The sequence below is a fragment of the Gorilla gorilla genome, chromosome 2 (genome assembly GCF_029281585.2).
Source record: "Gorilla gorilla gorilla isolate KB3781 chromosome 2, NHGRI_mGorGor1-v2.1_pri, whole genome shotgun sequence".
Classification (NCBI taxonomy): Eukaryota; Metazoa; Chordata; class Mammalia; order Primates; family Hominidae; genus Gorilla; species Gorilla gorilla.
The window spans coordinates 124,766,028-124,778,272 of record NC_086017.1 but is presented as its reverse complement, the minus strand read 5'-3'; the positions used below and the strand labels follow the sequence as shown (position 1 = coordinate 124,778,272).

General features: G+C 37.8%; 1 protein-coding gene across 3 annotated transcripts in view; it reads right to left on the bottom strand.

Moving 5' to 3' along the window:
* Positions 1–12,245, bottom strand: part of GRAMD1C (GRAM domain containing 1C) — a 119,208-nt gene that overhangs the window by 41,660 nt on the left and 65,303 nt on the right. For all 3 annotated transcript variants that reach the window (XM_019023950.2, XM_004036077.5, XM_055381659.2), the window contains exons 7-8: positions 4,823–4,938; positions 1,668–1,800 (exon numbers count right to left, since the gene is read on the bottom strand). In XM_019023950.2, the coding sequence (XP_018879495.1) occupies positions 1,668–1,800; positions 4,823–4,938 (249 nt within the window). The remainder of the gene's footprint in view (positions 1–1,667; positions 1,801–4,822; positions 4,939–12,245) is intronic.

Below are 12,245 nucleotides of genomic sequence, written 5' to 3'. Positions count from 1 at the left end.
GGCAGGCGGATCACCTGAGGTTAGGTGTTCGAGACCAGCCTGGCCAACATGGGGAAACCCCATCTCTACTAAAAATATTAAAAATTAGCCAGGCATAGTGGCGGATGCCTGTAGTCCCAGCTACTCAGGAGGCTGAGCCAGGAGAATTGCTTGAACCCAGGAGGCGGAGGCTGCAGTGAGCTGAGATCACACCACTGCACCCCAGTCTGGGCAACAAGAGCAAAACTCTGTATCAAAAAAAAAAAAAGTTATGAGACCACCACCACATATGCAGTCCATCACTGACCAAAACATTATACAGAGCATGACTGCATTTTCATATATACTAATTCATTTAACTCTTATTTAAAAAGACCTTATAAAGTATAATCCTCACTTTACAGTTGAGAAAAGAAAAGAAAAGGTTAAGTAATTAACTTATACAGTTAGCAAGTGGCAGATGTAAGATTTGAAGCCAAAGCCCTGCTCTAAATAAAGGAATTCAGCTCTGCCCCCAAACTTGCATCCCAATCAGCAGAACAAAAGCTCTGCAGTAGGAGCACACCTAGTACTCAGAATATGGTCTCTAAATACCATTCTTCACTAAGAAAATCTATGGCTCATTAAGAAAACGGTCTGGGGCAGAAAACATACAAAATGTGCTTAGAAGATATTGTTGTGCCAGAAAGAAAAGACATCATTAAAGATACTGGTCATTTCAAAAGGCCAAAGGAACCAACTTGAAGGGGCTCCCATTGGCAGAGGGAGCAAACTGAGAATCAAATAATGACTGCAAGTGATTGAAGCACATTGGAATAAAAAACTGAAGTGTTGGCCGGGCATGGTGGCTCATGCCTGTGATCCCAGCACTTTGAGAGGCCAAGGCGGGTGGATCATGAGGTCAGGGGTTCAAGACCAGCCTAGCCAACATGATGAAACCCCATCTCTACTAAAGATACAAAAAATTACCCAGGCGTGGTGGCACGTGCCTGTAATCTGAGCTACTTGGGAGGCTGAGGCAGGAGAATTGTTTGAACCCAGGGGGCGGAGGTTGCAGTGAGCTGAGATCATGCCATTGCACTCCAGCCTGGGCAACAGGGCGAGACTCATCTCAAAAAACCCAAAAAACTAAAAACAAAAAACTGATGTGCTTACAATGATACTTGAGAAAATAAAGGAAGAAACTAAGTAATTGAGTATAATGCCTAGTAGTTAACTGGACCTGCCTGCTTAAAAAGCTTAAAAAGCAGCTATTGTTACTCAAGCATGCTGCTCAGGGGCTCATCTCTCCCTTCAAAACAGATTCTTTCTCCATGCTGTTCCCTTCTGTGAAAGAAAGAAAAAAAAAAACAGATTCTTTCCAGCACACACAGTACTTACCCTGGGGAAAATTCTGCTACTTACAAATTTCTCCATCTTATTATTCTTTTAATGATATTTATCCCCCTACAGACTGATGCCCAGGTAAAACTGCTCGGTAGCTCTGCTTTTTATATAGCTCTGAACAAAACCACATATTTTCCCACATAATCTCTGCTACTAACAGACTTTAAACTTTTTTCCTAAAATAAGGTAGGAGCCTGATATCTTATTTTTAACATTTTGTATACTGTATCCTTATTTATCTTGTATTCTGATTAGGACATGACAGTACCAGATATATTTTAAAAGGGATATCATATACTAACTCCTTTTGATGAATTTCCATCGAATGACTCTGTTTCTGAAACCCGACTAATTGATTCACTGGTAAAACTGATTGACTTGGATAATTTTTCATCTCTCTCCCCAGAGTCATCCAAGCTGCTTCTTCCTGGACTTCTGTAAGAAACACATCATTATAGAAATATAAGGTCACCTCCACACAAATAAATGATTTGGTCTCCTCACTGAGGTCATTTCCTATGATAAAACAGTTTGATAATAAATGGACTACTGTAATATAACAAATAAATGTTTACTTATAACAAGGCTATCTTCTTAAATTACATGCAAGTTGATATCATTTCTGAAAACAAGATACACTCACATGAGATTCTATAAATCTCAAAAACATTAAAAAATTAACAAAGTACAAATGGCCGTAACAGTAACTAATCAAATGAAAATTGCTCCTTTAAATTTCATTTGTGTACAACCACAAAGCTTGGACAGGTACAGAGTAGATGTCTGAGTTAGATACTAGACCGCACAAGAAGGCAGTTTTATATCTCCTTCCTTCTGACTCAGTCTCAGCTGAAATGGCGAAGCCCTCCCAGAAGTGGATGCTCAAGATGTCTGAGCCTAAGCCCATTGGCCACTCCTGCCTCCTCACTCTTCCCAGCCCTAAGAACAAGGTTTAAGAAATAGCTGTCAAATGATCATATGGCCAAGACTATAATAAATGTCCTGGGATCTGCTTTCCCTTTCTCAAGGAGCAAAAAGAAAGGAAAACCTATTAAATACAATGAGAGCACAACTGATCTAATTTCCAGTGCTCAACAGGATGGAGGTGAGATGTGGAAAAACAGAGAGGAAAGGAGGAGGAAGAAGGAAGGAGAGATTGCAAATAAAGAGGAAGAAGATGGAAGAACCGAGGAAATAAAGGTTTGAAACAGATATGCTTCTTTCAGAGACTGAAGAACAGGAAAAGAAGTAGAAGAGAGAATGAGAATCCTGCCACACACTTTCTTAGAAAGCATTCAGGCTGACCGGGCATGATGGCTCACGCCTGTAATCCCAACACTTTGGGAGGCTGAGGTGAGCTGATCATGAGGTCAAGAGATCGAGACCATCCTGGCCAACATGGTGAAATGCCGTCTCTACTAAAAAAAAAAAAAAAAAATGCAAAAATTAGCTGGGCATGGTGGCACGCACCTGAAGTCTCAGCTACTTGGGAGGCTGAGGCAGAAGACTCGCTTGAACCCAGAGGCAGAGGTTGCAGTGAGCCAAGATCACGCCACTGCACTCCAGCCTGGTGACAGAGTGAGACTCCATCTCCAAAAAAAAAAAAAAAGAAAGAAAGAAAAGAAAAGAAAAAAAGAAAGCATTCAGTCCAGGCACAGTGGCTGACACCTGTAATCCCAGCACTTTGGGAGGCCGAGGCAGGGTGGATCACTTAAGGTCAGGAGTTCAAGACCAGCCTCATCAACATGGCAAAATCTCTACTGAAAATACAAAAAGTAGCCAGGCGTGGTGGTGGGCACCATAATCCTAGCTACTTGGGAGGCTGAGGCAGGAGAATCGCTTGAACCCAGGAGGCGGAGGTTGCAGTGAGCCAAGATCGCACCACTGTGCTCCAGCCTGGGTGACAGAGTGAGACTCAGTCTCAAAAAAAAAAAAAAAAAAAAAAAAAAAAAAAAAGAAAGCATTCAATCGCCCGAAGAAAACAGCAGCTAGTCAAAAATATTCTTTCTTTCCTCGAAGACTAGAAACTTTTCAAGTTGGCAAGGACCTTAAAGATAATCTAGTTCAGCTGCCTCATTTCATAGACGAGCAAACTGAGAATCAAAAAAATGAAAAGATTTGCCTGAGGTTGCTTGGCTGTTTGGTGACCCTAACTAAGATCCAGATCCTGTTTACCATAATCCAAGGCTCTTTGCATTAGAGTAACTGCTTTTCTATCCAAATCCAGAGCCGGCAAGAGGCTACTAAACTTCTCAAGGAGAGCAATACAATGGAAATTTTTAACTTTACAGAAAGCTAATAAAATATACATGTGCAACCATGTAAAAAAGCCTATAAAATACTGATGCTAAGCTGAAAAGATATAAATTGGATCGGCATAAGTAGATTACCTAGATGAGTAAAATTTCTGCACATACTTTGAGACTTTCAAAATATTTCCATTTTAAGATTTGCTATAGAATTTCTAAATAACAGCTTTTAAGATATAATCCACACACCACAAAATTCACTTCATGTAAAGTGTACAATTCAGTGGGTTACAGAGTTGGGCAATCATCACCACTAACTAATTGTAGAACATTGTCATCACCCCAACAAAGAAATGCTGTCCCCACTTGCAGTCACTCCCCATTCTCCCTTCCTATCAGCTCCTGGCAACTACCATTTACTTTCTGTCTCTATAAACTTACCAATTCTAGACTCCATTTCACATACATGGAATCATACAATATATGGCCTTTTGTGACTGGCTTTTTTCACTCAGCATAATGTTTGCTATAGAATTTTAATGTATTCTCCTTAATTGTTTTTATTGCTAATAGCCTCAATTTCCATTGGACATAATGCACTTTTACTTGTAGAGGTTAATAAAAATGTCCACTCTTCTAAATGAATCCTCATCAGTCAAAAATAGTCTCTCTGTACTCTTAATTCCTTTATCACATTATCTGTTACTCTGTTATGACTCTTACCATTATCGACCTTGTATTACAATTATTTGCATTCCACGGTAGGCTATATGCTCCTTCCATTAATGTATTCAATATTTATGGAGTGCCAACCACATGCTAAGCACTATGTTAGGGAATTCCTGAGGAAAAATCATATTATTGTATCCTTCAAAACACCTACCATATAATTTACTTTACTGTCATCTATAAACTCAGAGATTTCACTAGGTACTTCTCCAGATCCTTAACAAACAGGCTTACTAAAACCAGACTTTAAGTCTACCCTAAGTGACATAGCCAACATTTCCTTATATATCTCATATGTGCTTACCTATTTAGCAAACTATTCTCTGTCCCCACCTTTCACCCCATTCCACCACAGAGAACAAAGGGGCAAATGGCAGCCAAAGATAAATTACTAGAAATTCAGAATTAGTCGAATGTAAAATAATTCTGCTTTGATTAATAATTGATAAACTTTGACATTTCAAAACATTTTGCTGTACCTTGGCTGTACATCCTCAATCGACAGTGACAAGTTTTCCATCTCCTCAGCATTTAAACCTAGCTCAGTGCCATAGTTCTGCTGGAGCAGTTGCCAGAATTCCTGTCTAGTCAGGCTCTAAAATGACAGAAAAATTACACTGAGCATTGGAAAATATAAAATATAATATCACAGTGATTCAAAACATGAGTTTTGAAGTCAAAAATGACCTGTTGTGCAAAGACTAGACATGGGGCTTTGGTAGTTATTTGACCTTTCTGTACCTCCATTTTGCATATCTATAAAAATGAGTTAATAAAAGCTATCTGGCAGAGTTCATAAAAGGAATAGATAAAATGATTTTAAAGTACATATTATAATAACTACTGTAAATGGGAGGTTAAAAATGTTTTAAATTTTCTTTCTGTAAAATACTTTGTTCAGGCCAGGCACAGTGACTTACACCTGTAATCCCAGCACTTTGGGAGGCTGAGGCAGGCAGATCATGAGGTCAAGAGATCGAGACCATCCTGGCCAACATGGTGAAACCTGGTCTCCACTAAAAAAAAAAAAATACAAAAATTGGCTGGGCATGGTGGCGCACACCTATAGTCCCAGCTATTCGGGAGGCTGAGGCAGGAGAATCGATTGAACCCAGGAGGCGGAGGTTGCAGTGAGCCAAGATTGCGCCACTGCACTCCAGCCTGGGTGACAGAGCGAGACTCCATCTCAAAATAATAATAATAATAATAATAATAATAATAATAATAATTTGTTCATACTTTCTGGTAATTACTGATCTGCAGTTTGTTTGCTTGTTTTTGAGATGGAGTCTCACTGTGCCACCCAGGCTGGAGTGCAGTGGTGCAATCTCAGCTCACTGCAACCTTCACCTCCCAGGTTCAAGCGATTCTCCTACCTCAGCCTCCCAAGTGGCTGGGATTGCAGGTGTGCACCACCACACCCGGCTAATTTTTGTATTTTTAGTAGAGATGGGGTTTCACCATGTTGGCCAGGCTGGTCTGGAACTCCTGACCTCAAGTGATCCACCCTCCTCAGCCTCCCAAAATGCTGATATTATAGGCGTGAGACACGGTGCCTAGCCTCTGATCTTCAGTTTAGTTCTGCAGTCTAACCAGTCTACCATGACCACTGAATCACCGTTCAGCCCTGTTAGCTTAGAACCTGTCCTCTTAATCCATAATGTATCTGAATATTTTAACCACTTTAAAAATCTTATATATCAATAAATTTTAAACTATATTTTCCTAATATATAAAATGCAAGAGTCTGGACTTCAGAATTTTTCCTTCGATTTATCTTTAATAAAGTCCAGCTTGTTCTTTATTTGTAGGCAGAAATTATCAAATTTTGAAACCATCAAATACAACAAACTCACACATTACCTAGCAAAACAAAAACAGTATTATTATGATTTAGGATAATGGCCTCCAGTTGAAAAATAAAATTAAATAACAATATTATGATAACCAATGGTCTGATGTCTAAAAACATTACAGATAGTTAATTACCTGCTTAAGCAAGGTGTAAGGAAGTAGCATAACACTTGAAGCAATTGTTAGTAAGATAATCTCTCTCATTCATTCAACAGATATTTATTTAGTACCTAACAAATGTGCGTTACTGCACTAGATGCTAAGGAGAATAAACATAAAAACATAATGTAGAAGTTAAGCTCCTGGCCCTCAAACAACTTTTAATATAGTTGAAGAGACATGGGATGTTCTTAAGTTATATGACAAGATATAATATGATCATGCACTAAAGTACTGGTAGAGTCAACATGATATGAAAGTCTAAAGGAAGGAAATAGGACTGTGGATTAGTGTGATCAGATAAAGCTTCACATTGGAGAAGTGTTTTCAGCTGAGATAAAGGAAGAATATGGGGAAATGGAGAAATGGGAAAAGTTGAAGAGACGGAAACCAACTAAAAATACAGAATAAATACATGAACATAAGTAACACTTGTTTTGAAGTCAGTAGTCTATCAGCCTAACTGAAATAAAAATTTTAAGTTGAGAAATAGTAGAGATAAATACAGACTTGATGGGGCCAAAACACAGATGCCTTGAATTCCTCCCCAGTGTTCCCTACAACAAATACCACTTCCTTTTTCTTCCTCCTTTTTTCTTCTCTGTCTAGTAACTATGGCATCTTTGTTTGTTATGTTATACTAGATGACCTTCATTACATTTCATTGACCTTCAAAGATATTAAGAACAAAATGTCTGCACTTTAGACCACTAGTTCCCAATCTGCTGTGCCCAGATTACCAGGATTCCACAAGAGCAGATGATGAAAATTCAGATATTATCATCAGATATTATCAGATAATATTTCAAAAAGTCAAAAATATCCAATTATCTAAAATAAAGCTATTCAAGTTAAGTGAAATGGCAAGCCTCTGTTTTGAGCTGAACTATATTAACCTACAATGGATAACACAGGCTGATAAATTCTCACTGGAAATAATATATATCTAACAAGTAGTGATGTTTTAATATTTATTATTTAATGTATACCCCTTATTTGGTAGACAAAGTCTTTGGAAGCACAGTGTCCATAGAAAAAAACATAACAAGGACCATTAGTGGTAGAGAAAATTAAGAAACCACTGTCCTTGATATTAAAGGAACATACACATTTATTTTCTGACTCCCACTCCAAATGAGTCATTTGTTGTGAACTTTTTTTCACAATAATAACTCACACTACTAATTAACTCATTCTTCCAAAGAAATTATCTTCGAAATATTTTAGTGTCTTACTAGGATGGTTAACTTTATAATGAGAAGCAAGCAATATTTCAATATACTTGTGTAAGATTAATCTTTTATAAAAACTTTTCTTAAATAATAGATATCAAACGATTCCAAAGGCAGACTAAAGCAAAAAGATAAACCAATGATGAATACTCAGGCAGCTTCCTAACAGCAAAAGAAATGAAACTTATTAGTAAAATACTAACAACAAAAATGTAATTTTATTTGACTACATAAATGTTTTAAATATTGTATTAAATACTAGCAGGAAGTTAATAGCAGGGTAATTGCAATATACTTTTCAAGCTAGTAATTTAATATATATAACAGGTTAATGGAAAATAAAATATAACTCATGTAATTCACCATCTTGTAGATTTGCCAATTTGTTAAAAATGACGTTTTCTACAAAGTTGTCCAGTTTTCATAAAAATGTGGTTATTTACAGCCATGTTGAACATTCAAACATTCAAACATATGCCCGGCCTGATATTCATAATTCTTTCAATAACCAGCAGCTAAAACAATCTACCTTAGTAGTCTTCAAAACAACCTAAATTTTAAACACAAGCTGACCACCCACCTGCAAACCAAGGAGAGTCTCTCCCTTTCAGCCTACGGAGTAGTTTAACAAAATAAAGATGAACCAAGCAGTAATCAGATAAGGCTCAAAAGTCAGAAGATCAATTTCTGGCCCAGAAAGCTGTGTATTCTAAGTATGTTGCCATCTGTATGCACAGCAGAGCTCCAAATATTTAATGACAACTATGTAAAAATAATCACTGCTTCAATCTCTCAATTTTGCTATGAGAAGCTTTTCTAATGTAGTTAAAGCACATTATCTGTCACTTCCTGGTTGTAGTACCAGCACTCTTTCCAAGGTTGCAGGTCAGAATGCAGAATTGGAAGTTATACCTCACTCTACAGGTTCCTAAGCCACTCCTACAAGAAGAAGATAGGTAAACAGGTTTTATTAAAGGGACAGTTCCTAATTTTCTCTGTCCTACGCACAGATTAGAAAAAACAAAATGAAAGTAAAAATATCTTGCTTATGCTAAATTGATATAAAACAGCTATTGCAATATTATTTTAATCTCATCTTTAAAATTAACTCTATTACAGGTTAATTTTTCTTCTCCATGCTAGTAATTTCTATGCAATTCTGGGAATGTCATGATTACTTCTTCATATACTACTTCTCCAGTACTGATGTAGTATTCCTATCAGACTCTTGCATTAATCCTTTACAACAACCAAAGATTCTATCTCTGAGTGCTGTAAATGTAACGTAAGGAAATAGCAGGAAGAGCCAGCTGTTCAGGTGGAACAATTCTACTAAGCACCCGGCACATCTCTCATCACTGAAAGGTTTAAGGCAACATTTTGATTACTCAATAATTCTTTTCTTTGAAAATATTTCTGACTTTGGTGTATTTAGAATAATTCCCTGGCAGTGATCTGGACTATAATAGACAGTACAGTTTCATCTACTAATTCCTATTTATTTCTCAGAAGAAAATTTTTCTTCTAAATAAAGAAGCAAAATTTGCCCTAATTTCTACCTAGTCATTCCATTTAATTTAGTGATGCATGTAAACAGATCAAAGGCTACTTGATGAACTCCACGGATTAACCTTTTGAGGGATGCTAAAATCTCATCATTTTATACAATGGCAGAATGAGATAGAGTAGAGTGATGCTGAAAATACTACTCATTCAAATGAAGAAAGCCCACTGTGGGGGCAGCTTCCGCTGTCTAAAAGGCGGTGCTTTTAGCATATTATGGTAGTTCTCATTGACTGAAATTGTAACTAAATATATTTACGATGGTGAACAAATAGCTATGAGAAAATATACATTAACTGTACCACAATTGATATTTATATACATTTTTGCTAAATATAAAAATCCTTATACCACTGTTGTGGGGTGGGGGGAGGCGGGAGGGATAGCATTGGGAGATATACCTAATGCTAGATGACGAGTTAGTGGGTGCAGCGCACCAGCATGGCACATGTATACATATGTAACTAACCTGCACAATGTGCACATGTACCCTAAAACTTAAAGTATAATAAAAAACAAAACAAAACAAAACAAAAAAAAGAAAAATCTCTAAAAAAAAAAAAAAAAAGAAAAAAAATCCTTATACCAAACCACTGCTATGTAGGGCAGAGCTAAATTTAGTAGGCTTCAGAGGGAAAAACAGAACCTAAAACTGAGCCCCAAGAAAGCCCAACACACAAAGAGAAAATAGAGGAGTGGCCAGCAAAAAAAGATTCAGGGAAACACCAGAAAGGTAAGAGAAGATTCCAGAAATAATGTCATGAAAGGCAAGGGAAGAAAGTATTTCAAAATAGAGGGAGTATACAGTGGTATCAAACGCTGCCGAAAGGTCAAGTAAGATGAGCACAGGATGAGCACATGTATGTCAAATGCAAGCATCCAGAGGAATGATGCAGCTTGCCAAACCAGTTCCCCATCACTTGAGCATGTGTGTATCATGAGAGTGAGGCAGGGAGAGGAGATACAGTGGGGAAGGAGGAAGCAGCCACGTCATGAAGAGCCTTGTATGCCATGCCAAAGAATATGGACTTTACATTGTCGAAATATCAAAAGCCACCCAGTGGTTTCATATAGAAAAGTAACAAGTTCAGAATTATGATTTTAAAAGACACAATTTTAAAACACTACTATTTGACATCAACCTCAAAGACAGATCAGGTGTTAAAAAGAGATAAGAAGACATTGGTAATGGTTCAAGCTAGAAATATGATGACCTTGGTGACCAACTAGACACGGCTGGCTGGCAAAGAGGCAAGAAAAAGGATACATCTAGGTTTCTGGCTTGGGTGACTGGGTAGAAGGCGGTGTGGCTCACTGACCAAGGGAAAATAGGTAGAGGAGTTCTGACAATCAAGAAGGTAAAAAAGAGGGAATTATATAATACAAACACTTCTATACTGCCATGCTATTACATAGCAAATGTGACAAATAGTTACCAATTTCACATTCATTTTTTTTCCAGGTAGGTCTGAATGTTGCATTTATTAGATTGATAGCACTACTGGAAAACTTTTGGAATTCCAGTAACTCCAAAATAAAAGAACAAGGGGATTTGATAATGTTGCGCAGGCTAAAGGAGAAAGCTGGATGACACTCCTCCGAAAGGTCTCAGTGGCTGACATCGGCTTTGTAAACTGACCACTATTTAAAGAAAAGCCTCAGAGCTGTCACTATCCTAGAGTTGGCTCAGGGAGGCCAACTTATATAAGCCACACTCACGAGCTGATACTAGCTCAGTTGGAAATACACTAATGCACAGTGGGGAAGATTCCTTTCTGGTGATCAGAAATCTTTTCTTCTATCGCCCAGAACACCTGAATACCTTGGAAGTCAGATCAGCAATCAGAAAGTGGCACAACAAGCATGGAATCAGAGCAAAAGTAGACAGCTTTAAGGGACAATTTACTGTGACCTTGGTGGGGCATGATGATTCATCTCTGTCCCATCTCCATATGGTTCTCTATTGATCAAAGTCTGCCTCTGCAACTCTACTTTTCTGTCCTAAGTCCTAAGTTCTTGGCCTACGTCTGACCAAGTCCTCTTCAGACCGATATATTCTTTCTTTTTATACACTAATACTTTCAATCAACGGTTTTAAACCCTTTTTCCCCAACACACCTGAGGAACAGGACACCCTTCTGTCAACCTTCTACTTAGTGATTCCCAAAATAGAAGCTAGAGTAACATGTATCAGAATTTAGACAGCGTACATCTGTATACATTTAAAAAGATCCCCTCATTACTTTACCCCTGAATCTAACATATGCTATCTTCTTCTGCCATTTGGGAATAAGATGAAAAGACATTCTGTCTCTTTAAGCCTTAAAATTCAAAATAAGTTACAGATTTCTGCTCTATTAGACCCTGGATTGAAACATTCACTTTCAGAATATACTCTTAAATTTCCAAGGAGAGCTAGCTTCCCCATAGCCCCCATGTGCTGGCAAGAGAGACCACTATTACCTTGCTAAGATAAAAACAGTACAGGCCGGGCGTGGTGGCTCACGTCTGTAATCCCAGCACTTGGGGGGGCCAAGGCAGGCAGATCACCTGAGGTCAGGCGTTCGAGACCAGCCTGGCCAACATGGTGAAACCCCGCCTCTATGAAAAATACAAAAATTAGCTGGGTGTGGTGGCAAGCACCTGTAATCCCAGCTACTCAGGAAGCTGAGGCAGGAGAATCGCTTGAACCTAGGAGGTGGAGGTTGCAGTGAGCCGAGATCATGCCATTGCACTCCAGCCTGGGCAACAGAGCAAGACTCCATTTCAAAAAAAAAACAACAGTACAAAAGTAAATTTTCTGCATACATCCTGCCTATATTCCTAATATCTGTAATCCTAAATGCAATAATACAAGAATATCAGTAGGAATATGAAATAATTGATTGAGCCTCAATTTTAAAAATCTTTTAAATTTTAATCCTTGTTACTACTGATAACCTTACATACGAACCCTATTTTCTTAGTAATTCAAGTATATAGAAAATAACATTTCTTTTGGCAACTGAGGATGCTTTAGTGTTTCAAGATAATCATTTGTTCTCACCGTACATATTGAAGGTTAAAGAAATTGAATTAAATATACATTGAACTT